The sequence below is a fragment of the Antennarius striatus genome, chromosome 16, assembly GCF_040054535.1.
Source record: "Antennarius striatus isolate MH-2024 chromosome 16, ASM4005453v1, whole genome shotgun sequence".
Classification (NCBI taxonomy): domain Eukaryota; kingdom Metazoa; phylum Chordata; class Actinopteri; order Lophiiformes; family Antennariidae; genus Antennarius; species Antennarius striatus.
Window position 1 is genome coordinate 6,491,050 of NC_090791.1, and position 22,497 is coordinate 6,513,546.

A 22,497-nucleotide genomic window follows, 5' to 3' on the forward strand; every position below is an offset into this window, starting at 1 on the left:
AAAAAGGAAGCGTCACTTTCACTTTCAAGACGAGATCAAACGAGATTAGAAACCTTTTATTGCTCTGCAAAGTCTTTTTTCTCTCCTCTGGCTATGAATTTTTATTTTCACTTCTTGCACATAGTTTCAGTTCCCACTTTGAAGATTCATTCCAAGCTCCACTTCCGCTGATTTAACACTCGTCTTTCTGAATGGAAATGAAGACTTGACTTTTCTCTGCTCTGGTGTGGTTTATTGTGTGGCACCAGGACACACGAGTGTGTGTTTGTAGGACTGAACCAGAAGTGATTCAGTGACACGTCTCTAACTTCCCTACTTCACGTTATGGTGTAATATCTATAAGAGGCCTATTAGTGGATTATGAAGCCATGATTACAGTCTGCTGTTCCCTCTGCTATAATCTCTCATCATTGCTTTGCTTCTCCAGGCTGCCAGCTGCAGTTCATGCAGTTAATTCCTGCCTAATTGAGCTTGGTGCCATTCACATCGGAAGCCACATTGTACCGCGTGTGAGCTTAAATAGTTTTCAACCTGCTTTTAAGGCGAACGTTATTCACACCTCTTTTTTTGATGTCAGAGAATTCGGAGAAGAAAGATGAAAAGGCGATAGTTTTACAGAATAAAACTGTCAGCCATACTTTACAAATCTGAAACGAGCTTCTGTTAATGTGTGGGCCAGATAAAGAGGAGGAGAGTGTCAAGAGCATCAGTGCAAATTTGCAAATGTGGTATCGCTCTGATCAGCATTTTGTTGCGACGGCAGGGGTAGGAGTTGTCCGACAAACACAACCCAGCTGTCACAACTGGCAAATAGTGCCTGAGATTCACAGAAATATTTAGAAGGGATGTCTTATGGAGGCGGTTTAATTGTGCTCCTCCAGGTAGCCACCATGGCTTTTATTCTAACAAGCTGTCAGATGATGAAATCCAATTAAGCTACAACTGTTTTTGTTTATTTGGTCAAGTCCAGTTAACAGTTAAGCCATTTGTCCCTCAGTGATTATTAAAGGAATCTGATTCTGATCCATATTGTCAAATCAGCATGTCACTTTCCTTGTTTAGAAAATGCATTTAACTAAAATGAAATAATCACTTTGTCATCATGTGTCCATTTCCTCTCTCTAGACTATAGTGTCCAAGTACGGATCACAGTTTCGTGGTAATTCCCAACACGACGCCCTGGAGTTCCTCCTGTGGCTGCTGGACCGTGTCCATGAAGACGTCAATCTGGCCTCGCATAACAACAACAACAACCCCACCGCTCCTGGAAAGGTAAGAATGGAGCAGGTTGTTGGGTCACGCAGTCTCTAACCATGTGAAGAGTCTGAGTCTCTCCAGGAATCGCTCATCAGGAAACGAAGCATTTATAATAAAGGTTCCAACTGCATGCTTCAGTCATTATGATTAAATGCATGAATACATTATATATCAGGCATGCCTGCGGCTTGATGAATAGCGAAACCATTATTAGCTCATGTGATTGCGGATCATCATTATAAGACTCGGGGTTTAACACAGACTTGTGTTATTTTGAACACGCTAATGTCTCAAAACCCTGATTTGGTGTTCACATTCAGACCGACAACATGGTCTTTTCTCCTTCCTCCTCCTCTTCTACCACTTTAAACTAATGTCCATGTTTGCGTTTCCTTCAACGATGAAGTCATCCAGAAGTTTTTCACATCACCACGGACGGCATTGTCAGACATACCTCTCCAGAGTCTACCTCCAATTTGCAAGATTCATTCTATAGCATGTGCTCCACAAACCGCTGCGGCGTGTGTGTGATTGGTGTAAAATACTTTGCCCGTGGACGAGTCCAGGAGAGGTCTGGCGATTTGTTGTTTTCCCTTCTCCCAGCAGCTGTCTCCTGGAGGTAGGCCTGCAGGCGCTGTGCATCCTGATTCTCCTTCAGTGGAACTTTGAACTGCTCTGCTGTGAACCATTAAGTCAGAATATTCATGTATTATTCAATACATGTTTTTGCTTTTTATCCTGCTTTTTTTGGTGGCGTTTTCAGGGCTATAACCACTAACATAATTTATGAGAAGCGCAACACTTGCCATTAGTGAGTCGTTGACAGTAAATCAAGCCATTCTGTTTCATCACTGTAGGATCAGGAGATAAGGAACTCCCAATGATACACTTGAAACTCACTTCATTTCTAAAATTCTAGTACCTCTGATAAATAAAAAAACACGTCTAATTAGTGCTTTCACTCTCTGTAATGTCTCAGAAGTTCATCTCACCACTATATTACAGTTTATCAGAGGCATTAATGGCCTCATTTAAAAGGTTATACTAGTCAGGAAGCTTTGTCGAGTGATCAGGTGTGATGGTTACAATGGTTGGTGCTCATGCAGACACATATTCTGTGATGTTTTACTGTATTGTTGGGAGCCGAAGGAAGTGCTCTGCCTACTTTGGCACAATTTGGAATCACAAGGCTCTTGATAAATACGTTTCAAATTCAAATACATTTAGAATAAACAGGTCAACAGCACTTTGCAGAAATGGGGGCTGGGCTGAATCTATGCAAGTGATTTCACGGATCCTGATTACGGTATCCTGCCAAGGTCGCTGCTTCCAGTCCAAAACAGCACATCCAGAGGTTCAAACGGGAATCCTCCAGAGAACAAGTTGCAGCAAAATATCCTCACCCTCGATCAGTGAGGGAGTGTTTTAAACAAACATCTCATCAGGGTACTGTCTTGTATTTCATGGTCAGAGAAATCAAATTTTTAAGTAAATTTTGAAAAAAATAATTCAAATTAGAAATCAGCAAAGAAGGAAAGCGAGTAGTTTGAATCTTTAAAACGTGTATGTTTTGCAGATTGGTGTGTTCTGACTCAGGCCTATGCAGCGACTCGCTGACTGCAGGTTTAGTAAATCATGATTAACATTAGATCCAGGGGGCTGCAACCAATTTTAGGGTCACCCCGCTTGGTAAAGCTCACTGTAACCCCTACATACAACATATTGTAATAGACATTTCTACAAATTTTATGACATTCAAATTCAATAGCATAAAACATCTTGTGAAGCAGGGCAGATAAAAATTAATCTTCTGAAATTTCACCTTCAAATTACCAAAAACAATTCAAAACTGTTCCACTGAAACACACAGAATAACTGTCATTCCATGGCAGCTGATGCTCAGTCCTTTCATGAACGTGTGAGTAATTATATAATAAAATGAGGCAAATAATAGTCATGATAGTGAAGCCCATCTTCATCCTTTGTGTGTGTCCATCATTGAAAACTCCTCCATGTTTTGTTTTCATGGAGTCCTCTGATATCCCCTGAACTCAACTTCCATCTTCTCATCTTCTGACCTTTTTGCAAGGTCTAGATGAAGTGTGGGGGTCTGAATGGTGTGTGTGTGTGTGGGTCTGGATTGTGTGTCCGGAGTGGCTCCACAGAGGACAAGCCAAGAGGTTAGGACTGGAGAGCTGCTGATAAGGTCGGTTGCGATGAGTCAGCGTCACCCTGGGGAAAATGTTGTAGCACCCAAACCTTTAAGAAAAGTTGAGTTAATCCTGGATCCTGTTATGTGATAGTCTCTTTGTCACATTTGAATTCAAGAGGTTCTCCTTTCTGTCATCCTTTAATCCTTTGTCCCAGTTTAAAGAAAAAGACTTTATCTCTAAAGAAAATCCTGCAGGTTGGATCCCATTTCATATCTACAACCGATCAGCTGATGCAGGATCGAGGGCAGTGCTGATGATGCTGATCAAAGTGTGTTGTGATCGAAAAACAAACAAACAAACAAACAGACAAACAGAAGTGAGAACACAACCTGTGTGTCGGAGGTAGCGATTACTTTTATTTGCTTTTAACTTTTACAAGTTTGACTCATTATGAAATGTCAAGACTGACATCATGTAAGTGGACAAGACTCGCATTTCACAACTACACATCAATGATAATTTTGCGTGTAGAGCTTCAACGAGAAGGTCTTCAATTTGTAGCATGTCTGAATATTTTCTTATTCTGTAGTATCTTGTTCCTCGTATCTTAGCTGTCAGTGAAGGCATCAGGTCTGGTACCATTCTGTCACCATAAAGACCAATTCCAAGTATGTAATAATACAGAATACATTTCTTCACTTGACCTAACTTGGTTTTTGCTGGCGTTATCCCACCTGCCAAATCCCACCCTAATCTCTGTTTAGTTGAAACCAGTGAACAATGGAAGAAGGGTGGATGGGGCTTTGATATTTCTGATTACCTAACCAAATAGAATCGATTAGAGTTTTTAATTAAACATATCTTAAAATGTCTTACAATGGATGAGGAAGCTTGAGGAAGAAAGCTCCATTTTCCTGAGGAGAACATCTCTGGTGAAAATTATCTCTCATGCTTGCTTATGTCCCGGTTTGGTGCCATCAGCTGGTGTGGGTGGGCGCTCTGCAAATGGCAAGGTTGTGGATTTGAGTTTTATCAGTGAAGAAACATGCAGTTGGATAGGTCTGGGCTCAGAGTCAGGGACAGGTGGTAAAGTAAAGCCAATAATTCAATTAGACTCCAGTCTTTGCTGTCTTCTCTGCTTCGGCGTACCGCACCTCTGCAAGAATGTCCAGTAAAGCTGTGGCACGCAGGCTGCTGTCGCTGCTCCACCCTCAAGGAGCTTTGTGAGGGGCAGAGAAGGCCTCACTGAGGGCAGCGGAAGGCCAGCGGCATTAAAACTATAGAAATCGCATCTCTCTCAAGAACCATTCAGGATCCTCTTCAGCCTGCGATGGCTTATGTGTGTGTTTGTTTATTGGTTCACCGCTGTGTTAATCTCCTCCTCCACCACCCTGCCGGAGTCGTGGTGGTTTTGCTGACTGACTGGCAGAGTCAACCAGGGTCACCCCCCATTCCCCCATTTACCAGTCCACACACGTCCCACCTCACAGCCAGCTAGTCGGCAAACTCCATCCTCCTCCACTGCTAATTCAGGAGCTTGTGGGCGTATGCTAATTGTTTTTAAGCATGTTGTTGGTAACCACTTAGCACAGGAGAGCCAGAACCCAAACAAAAAGTCTGGACCACCCTCTAACCCCAACCCACCCACCACAGGCACACACACAAACACGCACAGAAACCATGAGTTAGGAAAGTCATTGCAAGCACTTTGTGTCAGAGTAGATGGAGCTGAAGATTTTGTATTTGTAATGGAGTGTGACACATCAAATTCCTACACACACACACACACCCACACACACATACAGACACGCTTAACACATATGGACGTTTACTGTTGGCTCCACATGACTTTGACTCGTAGTGTGCATTTTCTGCTGGTTTGTTTACCGTTTATTTCTCAGGAAATAGAGCAAGTGTAAAGCAATCTCTCTCACTCACTCTGTCTCACTCTCTGTCTTTCTCTCCATCTTTCTCTCTCTCTCTCTCTCTCTCTCTCTCCCTCGCTCTCTCTCTATCCATGAATGCGTCTCTTTGTAACCCGCAGGAAGAAAGAGACACTTGTTGTGCAGCCGTGGTGCGCAGACGGAGAGGTGAGGCTGAGGTGTCTGCACCAGTGTGGCGGCAGCGGGGGGAACATAAAGCAGTAGTGACAGCCGGAGAGATGGGGAAACAGAGAGAAACGACCTCTTTAATTCTACATGACAAAAATTGCTGTCCAGGTTGTGGGTTGTTTCATGTTTACAAATGTGTCTGGTCAAAGCAAAGCCGTCGTCTTTGTAACAAGGCCAGGCTCTCCACAGACAAATGATTACCTAAAGAATGGACTGAACGTTTTATCATCATCAGTGAATGCATTTAGGAAGTATCACCTACTGTTCAGGTGGTAGAAAAAAGACCCTATGTTTATTTTTAAGGAGCCAACCAGAGCATTTTCCTTCGTGAACTGTTGTCAACAGTTGATGGTCTGTTTAACATCTAGTCTGTAATTACTGTTCAAGAAAATTTGGGTTAATTCATTTAAAGTTAAACAAAAGAAAATAAACTGTTATAAAGTCTGAAGTAATTAAAGAACCCAAAAATTTTTGTTTAACCATAAGAAGACCCTGAACCTGCTGGGCATGGTTGAACATAATTTTCTAAACTATTCTTCTTTTCTCAATGAAAAAAGAGAAGAAATTCACCTGATCTAGCTACATGTTCAGGTAGAGTGCTGTTTGCTCACTCAGCCTGTCCAGCGCTCGTCCAACCAGTAAAAACACTCGATCTGATTGGACAGACATCTGGGAAATGGCAAATAAGGCCCATAACTAACATTATCATCACAACACGCCCTCCACTCAGCAATGACAGCGGCTGTTAGCTTATCCTTTTGAAGGTGGCAGTTTGGTATGAGTGCAAACCTTCATAGCTGACTACCCCGGACTGTTGTCAGAAAACAACTAAATATAGTTCCACAGTTTTACTTCAAAGTAGTCTTGACACAATAACCATCAGAGTTTTTCTGGGAAAAACTGAACTTGACGTAGAGGTGCAGAGCTTTTGAAAACCTGAAAATGGAGCATTTTTAGGCTTCCTGACGGGAGCCTCTCGCTTCGATGGTCCTTGGTCATTTCAGGATCTCTATCAGATTTGTGACGTCTTCTTTGGTCCCAGAGTGAAAGGTCATTATCTCTACAGTGATCCCTCGTTACTCGCAGTTAACGGTTAATGCGTTCCAGGACCACCCGCAAATAACGAAATTTCGCGATATTATGGCAAACTATTATTTATGTTAATTTAAATGTTTATGAACCCTCCCCATACTGATATTAAACCACCTTATATCTGTATTACCTTATCCCACAATCGTATAGATTGTTTAAATCACTTTTAAGTGTTTCTTTAATACACAGAAATGCGCTGTGTTCCATGAGTCTCGGAACACAGCGCATTTCCGGAAGCTGTCAACCAATAGAATGCGCGTACGGTATCACATGACTACGTACTAAAAATCTGCGATGAGGTGAAGCTGGGCATTTGAAGCGCAAATGCAGGAGGGATTACTGTATATGATTTATGAAATGGCACAAGATCATGTGGCATGTTAGCAAGTTATAGGTGCAGACCGATATACAAGAGCAAGACAAGTGAGCTGCATGAAGTCAAAGTCTTAAGACATGCTGAAAGTTAGTGGGCGCAATGTCCCAGTGACCCTTTTAGAAAACACCGTGATGTGAGGCATGATTGTTTTTAGTCTATTCAGGGAAGTGGACCACCAGAGGCACTGGCTACTGATATAATCCAGTACTATAGCCAAAGTACTGTAGTTTATAAAGGTTAAGATACAGTATGTTTAGTTTGATTTTTAGTGGTGATAGTGGTGATCTAGACACAAAAGTAAAGACACCTTTAGTTTAAACCATGTCTTCCAACTCCTACGCATTAACAGCCTGACTCTTCTTTGCTTATGGCTTGTGCTCTCCTTCCATTTCCCTGCCTGCAGATTGAGTTTGTACTAAGTGGGCAATTGTTAACTAAAATTAGACGTTGTGTTCAGACAGCGACCCAGCCGTTGTGCAAAGGTTTTATACTTCATTTCTCATCTTCTAGTAATAAAAGTTCATAAACAAGCCCGTAAACCTGCAGCACTGCAGTGTGTGGTTACTGTTGTTCCCATGTGTTGTCCGGGATGGATGTCTGTTCTGCTGCAGTTCTTGTGTGTTTTCTGTTGTGTGTGCTTGTTTCCTCTCCACTTTGCCTTTCACTCTGTCTGCCCTGCCAAGCTGAAATGACTTCCTGTGGCTCACAGCCACCCAGCTGGAAAAGCAGCTTGGAGGGAAGGTTCCGAATATGACCACTCTGTGTTTGAGGTCCTCTGTCACCTCCGACCCAGATCGGTGTCGGTTAGCCAGAAGCCTTATGCTCACAACATATGATAATGTGTGGAAATGAGTCTTAAATGACCTTAATGTGCTCATGTGAATGTCATCAGCATGTCTCTGCCAGTCATGAAGGTTGGGTTTGCTGGTTTTAGGGAAAAAGAGCTGGTTTTGTTGGCTGTAGTTACTCACTGTGACACAGACATAATTAAGCTGCAGTTGACTGACTTCTCCAGACGACATGATGCTGGTTTAAAGTACAGTTAAAAGACAATTCTGTAAATGGTGCTCATGCTCTGCAGGGAGCCCAGCCCAGGAAACATTATCTCATTAGGTCGCAGAGAGGTTTGAAATGAAAAGGGAAAAGCAAATTAGCATTTTTTTTTTGCGGGACATGACTTGTCAGACAGGCTACTTCGATCTGATTACTTCTAAGTTAAACATTCAGCAGCTAAAAGTATTTGCTGCAAGCAGAACCTCAGCAGTCATTGTCTGAACTCTTCAAACTTGTTTTGTCTGAGGAGAATGAAGTACAAAACTAGTTAAATCAACAGATTCTTTATTTAATACAAAGAGACTCCCTCACAAGCAACTATCCCTGAACAAGGTCGGGTCTGATTGGCACACAGCACCAAATCCAACAATATAAATGGTTCAGGTTTGCTGAATGGAAGCTTTCCAGAGATCGTGTCAATTCAATCGGCTGCCGCCTGAAATGATTTACGCAATTGCTGATAGAAATAATTTCAGGCGGGAGGTGTACCTGTCATGCCAAGTACAGTTCTAATGTGTTATATTGAGTAAAATGGAATCTGCCAGTGCAGTTGGAATTTTTTTTAAAAGAAGCAATAATCATCAAATCAGTCTCACTAACTAGCAGCTCAAAGAAAGAGCGTCCGTTAAATACATATAGCTAACGTATTTTTTACACCCCTCTCGTAGACTCCCATTGACACTATCACAATGAACCCAAGAAGTCCTAACATGTTTTGTTAATCAGGCTTTAGTTGCTATCGTTATGCCTGTTAAAACTCCACCTATGACACTTATTAGTCTCCGCTCTCTACTTGTCTCTCCAGTGATTTACATTTGTGGTCATTTTAGCCTTGTGTGCTTCATCGCAGTCATCATCGGAAGCCACAGGAACAGCCAGGTAATAATAAACCTCATCAGCTCAGGAGCTGACCCACCTTCACTCACATTAAATTGTCTCCCCAGTCTCTCCTGCTGCTTTGTTAAATGTGGGATAAATCTTCTGAGGAGACATCTCACAAGATCCTAGTCACACTAGCATTCAGAGCAAATTTACCATTTCTTTGTTTCTGGTTTGAACAGAAGACTGTTTCATCAGATTGTGTATGTGTTGTCTGTCTCTCACAATGCCTACAGATGAGAGACATAAAAATAGCATCAGTGAGCAGTGATTGGCTCCACCGGACCTACTGGGCTCATTCGGTGTATGCAATTGGCTTGTCACACCTAATCTGGAAACGGCTTCTCCTTTCTCAACTGTTTGACTCTGACTGGGAACATTCTGGCACATACCAGAATATCCTGGTTATTAAGGCCTTTGTGAAAATGGAAAAGTTTACTTTGAGTATCAAAAAGGTTTTCAGTCAAAGAACAAAGATGTAGAAACAGATGTCGTGCACACAGATAAAACATTTTTTTTAAAAACAGTTGTAAAGAGTGTAGTGAGCATCCCAGGCCAGTGACTGGAAATTGAATCTTTCAAAATCACAATAGGATAAGATCACAATAGTGACTCAACACATCTACATTAGAGGATGTTAAATAAACCAGCAGTGTCTGTAGCACATGCAAATCCAGACAGTTCAGCATTGTTTGTTTCTTTTGTTTTGCTGTTGTGTTGTCCACATGAATTAAGCTGGAACCACAATAGCCATGCCCCAAGCAGGGCTGCGTCGTCTTGTCTTCAGGGGAGTCACATTTTGCCAGTTTAAACTGTGGTGTTTTCAAAATTACACTTTGGAATCCAAAATGTTAAAGATTTCAAGCCCCCAAAACGGCCAGACCTCAACTAAGGATTACAGTTTTGTGGTCAAAGAATTGTGTGTCAACTTCTCCTAAATGAATGTGATCCACTCCATACTTTTGGGAGTTCTTCCTTGTCATAAGCCTTAGCATCCCACCCAAGTTGACCAAAATCCATCTAGCAGTTTCCTGTAATCCTTCTAACAGACTAATGACAGCAAAACTGATGTGGGTCTGGTACAACTGAAGGCTGCTGTATCCTAAAAGACAAAAGACAGTCATGAACAATAAACCTATCAGCTGCAATAACTGAATCTGAAGACAGTCACTGCAGTACAAAGGCAAATCTGTGAAGAGTCCAGCCTCTGGATGATGTTTTTCGATTGCAGTAAGAAACAATAGAAACCCAGCAGAGCTTGTAAACTCAGGTAGAAATCAGACAGCAGGTAACAAAAGTCTGGTCGTAAGTAGAGACCAGAGACCAGTAAGGTAACTTACTGCTGAGAAAAGCAGCAGAGAGACTTTTTGCCCCCATTCATTTGACGTACTCTAAAATAAGTATCCCTTCTTTATGGTCCTTAGGTCACATTGCTTTAATGATTAGTCAGTGTCATATACTGTATGTACTGACACTGAGCTCACGCCCTACTCTAAATGGGCTTCATGCCTATCACACCACAGCAGATGTCAATGCAACGTTTCATGATTTCTTCATGTGGCTGCTTATTATTTATGTTTGCAGTCAGTCAGAAAGATCCTCTTCCCGTCTTTGTTCCTGTCACCATCTCTGTTTGATCCGTCAAATTGTTCCCCCTCTCTCGTTTCATTCCTCTTTCTGCTTCCATCAGGCGATGATGAAATTTGTTTTGAGGTTGTGCTCTCTTTTTCATCAAGTTCCAGCACAAGCAGAAAATTCACTCCCTCACAGCAGGGGTCACAGAATGGCCTTAGAGACTGGACAACCATAGGCACCAGTATATAACCATTAAAAAGAGCTTAGTTCATTTTATTTATAGAAATCATACTGAACATTTCTACTGTGTTGTAGTGGGTGGGACTGAAGAAGTAGCAGCTTTAAAGGCAAACAAAGGGGAGAGAGGAAGACATTGTTGAACCTCCAACATTGTGGTCATGTGACATATTTAAAACCATTTGGTCGACTCTTCTTCTTCTTCTTCTTCTTCTTCTTCTTTTCCTTTCGGATTTTCCCTTCAGGGGTCGCCACAGCGAATCAATTGCCTCCATCTAACCCTGTCTTCTGTCTTACTCTTTCCAAAAGTCATGCAACACTCTTCCTTTTTCAGCTTCCACCATTTCGTCTTCTGCTCTGCCTTTGCCCTTTTCGTCTTCCTCACCACCAGAGTCATCCTACACACTACCATCCTATGCTGTTTGGCTACACTCTCGCCTACTACTACTTTGCAGTCACTGATCTCCCTCAGATTACACCGTCTACAAAAGACATAGTCTACCTGTGTGCTCCTACCTCTACTCTTATAGGTCACCCTATGTTCCTGCCTCTTCTGGAAGAAAGTATTCCCTATAGCCATTTCCATCCTTTTTACAAAGTCAACCACCATCTGTCCTTCTGCGTTCCTCTCCTGGATACCAAACCTGCCCATCACATCCTCATCACCTCTGTCTCCTGCACCAACATGTCTGTTGAAGTCTGCACCAATGACAACTCTCTCACTTCTAGGTATGCTCTGCATCACTTCATCAAAGTACAACCAGAATTTCTCCTTGTCCTCCAGCTCGCATCCTACCTGTGGAGCTTACCCACTAACAACATTGAACATCACACCTTCGATTTCTAGTTTCAGACTCATCACTCAATCGAACACTCTTATTACCTCCAGGATGTTCCTAACAAACTCTTTCAAGATACTCCATTTCTCTTCCTATCTATACCATGATAGAACAACTTGAACCCTGCTCCTAAACTTCTAGCCTTACTACCTTTCCACCGGGTCTCCTGGACACACAGTATATCTACCTCCCTTCTCTGCATCATGTCAACCAACTCTCTACCTTTTTCTGTCATAGTTCCAACACTCAATGCCCCTACTCTCAGTCCTATACTCTTGGCGTTCCTCTTCTCTCTCTTCCTACGAACACACTTTCCTCCTCTCCTTCTTCATTTGGTCGTATCTAATCGATGCCAAATTGAATGTAATTGAAGAGAGAGTTGCTTCGATGCTTCTTTGAGTCTGCAGTTGCTTCTTTAACCTAAATACTAACGCAAGCATCCTATCTCATCAGAATATCATGGCCTCAGTGCTAGAGTGTTCTTTTCATCTTTATCTTTGTTCTTTGTCTGGGCTGATCCACAGACATCCTAAAACTTCTGTGTCTTATTTAGATGTTTTTAAGCCACTGGGGATAACTTTTCAGCACCTGTTGAATATCTTAGAGTTCTGGTGTGGAGCCTTTTTGTGGATCTAGCCCTTAACAGATATAAAACTATCCACTTGATATCCACTTAACGTCAAATAGGCAGGTGTACCAACCTACTTCTGGGTCAGTCTGCTCTTCATCCTGTCCTGTCAGAGTGAGAGCAGACTGAAACTAAGGTGCTGTTTATCTGCCGTACATTAATCAGTCATTCAGTCACAGCCCTGAGGTGAGCTGGAGTCCTCGCGCTGTTGTCTGAGCACATTGCATGTCCAAACAAATCCACTCCATACAGAGCGATCGACTGCGGGGAATAACGGGTTGAAGGGTCAGAGAGAAAAAGCTTCCATCCTCACTATCACTGGAGCTATTTATAGTGAGGTATACACACAGCAGGAGGCGGCGTTGAAAGAGCGGTCCATTATTTATTAGTGATTTGTGTGTCAGTGAACGTAGGACTTTGACTTTCTGAGCCATTGTTACTCAATAACGCTGCCTTCTCTCAGTCATCTATACAGCAACACACATGAGCACACAAATACCTCTAATCTCTACACCTGGCATAGATCTTTGTCTCTCCTCCTCCGTTGCCGTCTGTCTAAGGATCACCATGGGGGTTTAGGAGCTGCGGGGTCTCATTCTCAATCACGCCACTATAGTGCTCTCTCCTGCAGCAGCACATGTCCATCCCTGTGTGTTTCCACGGCCTGTTTAAATTATTAACACCAGGGCCATTACTCGGAACACTCGTCCACCTCCCTTTTACAATCTATCTCCTCCGCCATCCTCCTAAACCCATCAAGATGAAGCAGGTGGTCTGCGAGGATCGGAGGACACATTTCACCACAGTGGGATGAGAGTGCCTGAGTTCCTTTACAGAGGAACTATTCACTGAGATGAATCACTCCCGCTAACATTTTTGGGGTGAATTATTGAAAGCCTCCCCGTTGGCCCAGAGTGCATCATTAATCTGTATGATTTCAGGCTTTCATGCTGAAGTGCAGATGACCAGGAGTCAACAGTCTTGGATTTAACAGCCATGCTAGTCAGCTGCTCATCTCAGTTTGTAACCTGGGTACTAAACCTGGTTCCCAAAGGTACCAAATCCATTTTCAGTAGCATCGATACGTCTGTGGAAAAGTCAGGTGATTATTTATTGGTCTTTTTTTTAATTAAACCTGTAACTGCTTTGTGTTTTGTGGAAAATATGCACATAATTTATAGAGACAAGCCTATTGTATTCAAAATAATTTTCATCATAATGAGTGATGGAATCAATATGTTGTCTTAATAAATATCTAAACCATATTCTGCTGGATTTTAGAGTGCTTACAAATTGTGTTTCTATTCAAACACTCACATCAGCAGCTGTTTGCTGCTGTTTAAAGGAAATGACTTTTTCTCAGCGGTTGTCTGATCTTCAGCATCCAGCTGTACAACAATGTCCTTATTGGGTGGAGCTCTTGCCATCGCTCTGGCCCGTCTCTCCTTCCCTGTAAGTCAGCTTTATAAAAAAATCACAGTCTCTGAACTCCGGCCTCCTGCTGACAGTGCTGAGCCAGCAGCCAGGGTCCAGCCCACCGTTCAGTTGTGTGCTGTATCTTTGTCATTTATCTAAATCCCAGAAATCAATTACAGCACACAGAGGTGCCAGGGTGGGGGATTTGAGTTTTAATTTTCTCCTTGCTCTTCAGGCATTGGCACATGGCTCTCTCCTGGTACTGAGGCTTATAGATTAAGTGATGGTAGACGATTCTTTGGCTTTACATACCTTCAATATTAGCAGCTCTACATGCTTGTGTTCATGTCTCCATATTCCCTTTTCATGTATGAGCTGTTTTGCCAGCATACATTCTGACTTACCATGGAGGGAAAGGCAAAAGTTGATGTACCAACTTTGAGGCTAACTAGGGTTTGTCAACATTAACACACAGATGCTACAGATTCATCTGGAAACCTTAATCCATTTATCTTTTTTTGCAGCAAACTCCTTAAATCTAACACCCATCTTCGGTTTCAGATTTTATGGTACTGCCATTGTAACATTAAATAATTTCAGGTAGGCTTTTCTATGAGGTGCCATGAAAAACAACCGTGGATTTGACTGACATTGTCAGAAAAAAACTGTAATGACCCCATCATCTTAACTGTAGTCACTACTATTAAACTCAAATTTATGAGTTCAGCACTGTGACTGTCTTCCTGAACAGGCTTTCATTCTACCTTGAAGTGTGGCTTTTTGAAACACCTGAGCGCTTTTCCCCTCTGATGTTTCTGGCTGACGGATCTAAATGAGCCATCCTTCACCAGGATTCACAATACAGTAGTGATGAGTTGAACACAAGATCTTTAACATTCAGACGTTCAAACTTCATTATGTTCTGTGTCCATGATCATCTCATTTGAGGATGATGAATTTCAGGAGGCAACAGCACATCTTCTGGGACATGAAAACTTTTGATATTGAAATAAGATGATATCTACGTACATGACGTGAGAATTAAGCTTCCATCTCTCAACTTTTACAAACTGCCATGTTTTCATAAATTGTACCATTCTCTGTGATTTGTGTTCACGCACAATTCGTTCAACCACCAGGCATAAAGGTCTTTCTTTGCTATTTTGATGAACAAATGTGGGTCAGAGTGTTTAACAAAGTAAAATAATGTAATATCTATTGACTGGTATCAATACAAAGTTATTCCTTTTTTAATAAAACCTACTAGATGGCCCAAAAGGGAACCAAACACTACTTTGCAATAGACTATGCTGAAAGTACTGACACAAATATTAGTGACCACTCCTTTCATTTCCAAAATGATTGGTGAATAGCTCCAGAACAGCCATGCCAAAAACAACAAACCAATCTGCATTTATCCTCCTCCAAGTTAAACCAAATCAGCAGTCACTATGTCTGCCGCAGGAGGTGGGCACACAGAATCATTTACGCCGAAATATTTTTCTCCCAGAAAGCCTCGACTTATCATAAATGCTTCTAAATTATGCAACGTTAAAGTACAAATAAATGCACTTTATTGGAAAGGTTTGACAGGCTCTTGATTTCAAAACTGTTTTAAGAATTTTTTTTTTAAAAACCACACACACACAATTAATTACACTTTAAGACTTCTGACCTCCCCCAAGGTCAATAGGATAATTTCCAGTGATATACAATCATCATCCAAAACCATTGTGTACAATATGTCTGGGTGTACTTTGTAGGAACATGGCAGCTTGTGACAAAACTTAAAAAATCCACTTAATAATAATATTCATTCACTTATTCATTCATCTTCTTGACAATCACAATTGTCTCGTCTTGAGCTGGTATCTGCCATGTGGGCCACAGATTACACTGCAGCCTATCGTAGCCGGTTAGAGGTGAGAGTTGCCAGCTCATTGCAGGGCTTGATCATTAGATGTGTGATTTGAAAATAATCACACATCTTATGGATGAATCTAGGGTTTTTCAAAGCAAAATGCATTATATTACAATGTGATACAAGTATGTGACTGGCCTGTGCTTTGTGGGGTCCACTCCCAGTAGGATTCTGTAAGTTCCATCCTCTTGTTCATTGACTATTCTGCTAACAAACATACAAACCAACGGAAAGATAATTATTACAGTATAGTTAACTCAGAAACATGGATGCATGAGGTGTGAAGGTCAGCTTGAGCTACATCCCTGTGGTAGAGAGACATCAGCATGGATTATAGGCTACAGAGATGTTTATGTATGTGTCAGTGTTTGAATGTACAATATCTACAATATGGTAGAAAAGAATACTACCAGGGTGGGAATGGAAAAAAATGAAGCTTTGAAGTCCACACTTTTTCTTTTTTTACCCATCGTGGTAGCATGACCTCACTCTAAAAATAGCATCTCAGACTTCTGTTGCCTATTTAGTTACATCTTTATCAGTTGGAAGTTGGCATATTTTTCTGACAACCAATTTCAAAGATAGCATCTCAATTTGAGACTGGCTCATGGCACCTCCTGAGAGGAAACCCTGTTCTGTTCAGGTTGCCTAACAACCAGGACAACTATTTCTCAGACCAGCAGTGGTCAGAGCTTAGCCCACAGGATTTTCGATCTGGCTGTGATCATTTTGTGGACTTGGATCTTATCAGAAGACCCGTACCCTGATCCACTTTTTCACCGTGGTTACATATCCCCACCTTCAACAGCAACTGTTAACACACAGCTGTCGACATGCAGTCTTTGACAGAGCCTAGGTGGGCATGTGTTTCTGAGAAGTGATAAGACCAACACTGCCTGCACTCTGTGGCCTCAGCGTTGTTTTGCTATCTCAACGTAATAATAGCAATGGAATCCATTAGCTAGTGTTTGGGGGAGGAAGTGTATGAAATAAACAGCCTGATGTCAGTGCCTTTCATTAGAAATACTTATTATTTTCTAGCAATATAGCACGCTGTAGCCAATAACAGAATCTGCTTATGTGAAAATCCCCCCGCTGGCAGTCCTGATGTTTAGCATGCAATTGGGAATAACTTATAGAAAAAGCGCACAGGAAGGAAAGAGAGAGAGAAAGTAGACATATGTCATTGTATGTGACTGTTGAAGCACTGTTCAGTTGAAAGGTCATGTTTCAGTCTCTTCCGCTGTCTGGAATGGTGGTGATCTGTAAAGAACTCCCCTGTTTCTCTGCAATCTAACTTATTTCTCAGATGCAGAACACACACCCTCCACTTTTCTACCCTTCTCGAAATTCTAAACCTCCTTTCAGCACCACTTGTGAGCAGAGGTCATGGTTGAGCTGCCAGCCTGGGAAATGCGGCAGCCAGAATGGAACCAAGAGCTTGGAATCAGAAGACTACCAGAAAGATGGCGCGAAAGGGAGAGGGGGGGGGGCGCTTCTGTTTGAAAGGACAAGCAAGAGCAAGAGTAGGGCAAGAGTAAAAGCAATGATATGATGACTTAATGCATTCTCAAGTATCTGGCAAGCGTCAAGCAATTGTGGGATTGATATAATCAAGTAGGGAAATGCTAACAAAGGCGCACATGACAGCCTTTTAAGCACTTGGTAACTGAAAAAGTGTTTTTCAGGACATCGGCTTCAACATGGACAGGGAGAAAAAGAGGGCCCTATTTCTGAAATAAGAGGCTGTGTTAAACAAGAGAAACAGAGTTATGTTGATTTTTTTATGATTTTTTTAAATTATAATGTCAGTATCTTAATTTGAATAAGGTTGAACAAAAGTGAAACAGTTAACTGACAACAGGTGCTAGAAGGTATGAAAAAAGAATTCTCAAAAGGTTGTTTTGTTTTACACGGTGTCCCAGCAAAGTAGGAAAGAACTTTAATTACAGTTAGTGTGTATGATATATATTTAAAACATTGTTCTATTTGTTTTAACTTAAATCAGGAGAGACACATGAATGAAATGAAGCTGCCGGTTTTTTGCATCAGATGATGTGTGATGATTGGTTTGTCAGACAGTCTTTGGCATTTGGACTCTTTAGGAGATTGTGATTGCAGGAAGTTTGCCTCGAGCAACAGCGACATAATGGTGTCAAGACAGTGGTGGCGGCGGCTGGTGACCCTGCAGAGACTGATGATGCGGTGAAATTATGATGTTGGTTGTGTGCAAGAGGAAATGCCTAACAGTAGTATGAATAAACTGCAGGTACAGAGAGAATATTTACTAAAAACAGTGAAGTTGATGGCAGCAGCTCTATTTTCACTAGATGTTTTTATTTATTATTGATGCTTACATTTTGTAAAAGAAAAATGCTGTTTCTTAGATTTGCATTATTGTAGCTACTGCCCATCAACTTTCATGTGATAATTGAGAACTATCGCAAGAGCTTCTTATCATCTTCATTTAAATGAGTGGTATCAATATTTTCATTCAACTCTGAGAAAGAGTCAGTTAAATAATTACAAACCTACAATTCTCAGTCTATTTCAGTACACCATTACTGTTAAATGTACCTCATATTACTGCATGTATAACTACATTATAAAAGAATAAGTATGTGCAAGTGTTTAAGACGTGATGAATACAAAACTATAAGACACCTTTCCTCTGTTTGTCATTCCACACATCTGGTTTGCAGCCTTGCAGGTCTTTCAGTGATCAATCTTCTTGAATTTTATTTTCTCATTTTCTTGAATCTTAATCCAAGGCCTTCCTCTTCTCTGTTGTCAGTGAGTAGATGAAAGAATAAAGACAAAGTCATCCCAGGGGCTTACGTTTAGACCAGCGCTTCCAAAACTTGTAAATATCATTTCATAGTTAAGGACAAACAAGAATGTGCGAAAGAAGCGTTCAAGGAGAGCTCCTGAATCCTGCAGGCTTACTGTATATGCAGCAAGGGTTTCCTCTCACATCGATTACACTTGACAAACTGAATTCAATGATGTTCGATCAGTGAAAAATGTGACGTAACAGAGTTGTGTCTTTGGGTGGCCTTGTCTGTGCTGCAGGACCACGTTGGAGTAGACGAGATGCCGTCTCCCGATCCATCCCAGAGCCAGCAGCCCGGAGTCCAGCACAGCTTCGTCCAGGAACATTTCCAGGCCCAGTACAAGTGAGTCTCCTGTACTGACAGACCGCACTCACACCTAGTAGAAATGAAATCCACAAATATAGCAACAAATTAGCACCAGGGCTCTAATGTCTGACTGGCTGGTTTGCAGTGTACAGACGGTTGAGTAAATCCTTCCCCGAACAGCAGCAATTTTCTAAACATAACTGAACAGCAGAGAGCAAGATGGGTTTGTCCAACTTTCTGTGCACGTCGAAATTGTGAGTATGAGGTTTTAGTAGAAGAGAGAAAATGTAAAAATTAATTAAATGGTGTTTTTGCTCTGCGGCGAGCCTCCAACCGTGATTGAGTTTGAAGAAGTATAACTAGCTAGCAAGGGTTTTATCAGCGTTACACAACCTGGGCACTTCTTTCGACATTTCTCTCTGGGATTACTCCTATTTACTGTGTCCACATCGCTAGGACTAAGCATAAATCAGTGGTTCAGTCAAAACACTCATATTATAACATGTCAAATAATTATTGGTAGCAGCACAGCTTATATAAATTAGGCATCCTGCCCTATCAATCCACCTAGATGTGTTTATATGGATATATTGGGGAGGGATGCAGTAATTATCAATCCTGGCGATAGAAGCCTCCAGATGGATACGGCGGGGGTGGTGTTGGTGGGGGTTGGGGGTGGGGGCGTGACAGGTATTGACAGACAGAAGGAGAAATGGGAAATTGTTGCAGCTTAGATGGACCAAAATGCAAGTGTGTGTTGATGACAGTTGAGGCGAATGAAGGCTGTCATGTGAGTGTGTGTGTTTGCAGTAGCACAGCTCTAGTTATCTTTGTGCACTGGCACGAAGGCTTCCCTCCATTTGAATTTTTTGAAACTTTTTAGCTCCCATATTCTCTACCGACACAAAGAAAACTTTTGGTTGGCTACATGAGTCAACAATTTTAATCATTATTTAAAACAGCAGCCTGCAGCTTTAGCTTGAAAACTGAAAGACAGATTTGAATGACAAATTTGTTGCTATGTGTTGCACAGAAGTGATGTAATTAGACTAACCAGTCAACATCACCACTGCATACAGAGAATTTGACACTTCCTGTAAAACACAACCAAAACCATTTGATCCAAAAACTTGTGTGAGTTAACTCGAAGAGGCTAAAACATTCGCAACCTCTGTGTCTCTTTGGGAACTAGAACTCTCTTCGGTGCATGTATTTATTCAGAGATTTCACACCTTTTTGTTCTGGCTGAAATATACAATGATTTGCACTTCCAGTTGTACCAGTGGTCACATATTCTCACCATTTTAATGCGTTGTGAGCTTGTCTGGTGTAGTTTGGATGGCAGCGATAATTTTTTCATCTTTTCAGCATCTCCATGTGTATTGCAGCTGGATGTACTCGTGACTCCCATCAATCAGTCACCCGAAAGATAAAGAGGCAGTTATGCATCTGTCAGCTGTGGCCAACATCAATCACATGTGAGGGTTTTGTGGCCCACTCATCTATCAGCCTTTTTTGGTTGTTGTGTGGTCTAAAACGGCGTGAGGAGGTCAGATTGTCGCAGTTATTTCTCTCTGGTATATGGACCAGTGTCTCATTAGTTCATCCATCATTTACACAAGTCAAATGCAAACAGATACAAATGCTGAAACTACTTGACACCATGAGGACGTCTCTCACTGAATAGCAAGGTCTGAGATTCCATAACAAAGTCTGATCTGGTTTTTAATTAGCACGGTTAATTTAAAGGAAGTTCTTCCAGCCCAACCTGCTAATATCTTCTTTTTCTCTACCCTCCTCCTTCTGCCAGTTCTTCTGAGAATTGGCAGCCCTGTGTGACTGCCAGTAATACATCTTTTAATTGCTCCCCTTACTGTCAAATGTTTCAGCTGTGACATCTTGGGTGTGTCTAGACAGGAAGAACAGTCTTCACAGCCTGGCAGGCAAAATTTGTTCCTCTCACCCACTCAAATCCTGTGCTCGCCAGAGGAAAAGGGTGAGATGGTACAGAATGTATATAAACATGCATCACAAAGCTAAATGGTTTTAAATAGAGACAAGTGCATTAGCACTGCCGGCTTTGGAGCAAATATTTCTTGACTCCTGTCCCTCTCTTTTCCTCTGAGTCTCCTCAGGCAGCGTGTCCCAACGAAGTGTCCGATGTGATCCAACATCTAAGGTTGACAGACCAGAGAATCATCCCTGTAATAGCCCAGTTTGTCACTATGCAATCATCAAGGCCATTATATGCGTTCAGACAAGTTAAATCCAAACAACTCCAGCCAAGAGTTGTTTGATCTTGAATTATGTTATCTGTCATTGCTTGTTGGAACTGATCTGTACAGACCTAAACTTTTCTTGCATCGGGATCAAACATTTAGTGTCACTTCCAGTTAGTTTCAAAAGATCTGAATTTAGTCTGTCATCGCTGATGTGTAAATCTGTGCCATTGCTCTCCTTTCTCCTTTTGATCCTTTTGAAGATTTCATTATTGGAGACTTTGATCATTGTCTATATGTGGGTGAGCCACAGTCTGCCATCTGTAGAGATGCAATAAAAGTGTCTGTTCATTACAGTGAAACCAAGAGACTTGCGATGGAGTGTTTCAGATTACGATCTGAAACAGTTTGGGAGCGCTGCTCGTCTTACTGCGAGGCCACTTCCTCTGATGGACCCTCACGCCTCTTCTCGGAATCAGTCTCTGACCTTTGTTTTGATCGTATCTCCTGACTGATTTGTTTTGAGTAGGGGTCACTGATACCTTGCAGTTAAAAGGCTTGTTTGTTATTAGCAGGTTTGAACTAGTTAGTGAACTATACGGTGCACTTTGAGGTCCACATCTTTTCCATTCCAGAGCATTAACTACCATTCATTCCCAAACAGAGGATCTTTTCTGCAAATATTGAGACATCTTTTTTATTTTAAGTGCCTGTTAGGAAAGAAAATCGATAAAACAAAGATACCTGGGTGATGTGTTAGTCGGGGAAATTCACAGCTTGAGAGGTATGTCGCAGCACAAAGCTCTTCAGCTCTTCAGCATGGCTGCATCCCAGACAGGAGGATGCATACCTCTCAACCATCGCACGCTCCCTCCATTAAAGCAAGGATATCACCTCTTCCTTTGCTATTTTTCTCTTTTCATGTGTTTAGGAGCACATCTGTGTTTTAGTGGAGCCTGAGTGTGATTTGTATGCATGGAGTGCAGTTATCCTCACTGTTTCCTGGCGAGAATAAGACATCCGTAGGGCTGCCATTCTGCTTTGCCAAGAGGGAGAGATCCACTAAGAGTCGGTGTCAGCTGGGTTTGCTTGAATAGAGCTTTATTCACTCCCCCCTCTTTCTCCGCTAGGTCTGTCAGGTGCCATCATATAAGGAAACACATCTGAACACTTCATCTATGGTTTAATTTCCCATGGTAGGATGGTGTGTGAAGGTCGTAAAAGTTCAACACGCATAAGCTTGAGTAGGAAAGTGTTCCATTCACAGACGATGACAATGATAGAGTTTTGGAATGATGGGGGGTATTTTTAAGTTTGGACCATGACTAGAATAAAGGCTGTGAAATGAATTTGTGTTATTGATATCATCTAAACGTAGTGTCTAAATATGAATTATAATGTAGGAAACAATCTTATTTTATGTGACTTTTAAGTCTCCCAGAGCTCCCAGTATAGAAATCTATGGATTTTATTGCTGCTGGGGTATGCTTCACATAAGTCAATTATCCATTCAAGTGCACCACAGTGTTTTCTCAGTTGTTACAGCAGCAGCGGTGAATTATATGGTATCCTTTAATGTTAAAATTAAAGTCGGAGTTGCA

At 41.7% G+C, this 22,497-nt stretch overlaps 1 protein-coding gene across 2 annotated transcripts in view; it reads left to right on the top strand.

Annotated features, from left to right (window-relative positions):
• The window catches only part of usp43b (ubiquitin specific peptidase 43b), a 58,943-nt gene that overhangs the window by 5,565 nt on the left and 30,881 nt on the right, over positions 1-22,497 (top strand). For both annotated transcript variants that reach the window (XM_068337705.1, XM_068337706.1), the window contains exons 2-3: positions 1,126-1,272; positions 18,610-18,713. In XM_068337705.1, the coding sequence (XP_068193806.1) occupies positions 1,126-1,272; positions 18,610-18,713 (251 nt within the window). The remainder of the gene's footprint in view (positions 1-1,125; positions 1,273-18,609; positions 18,714-22,497) is intronic.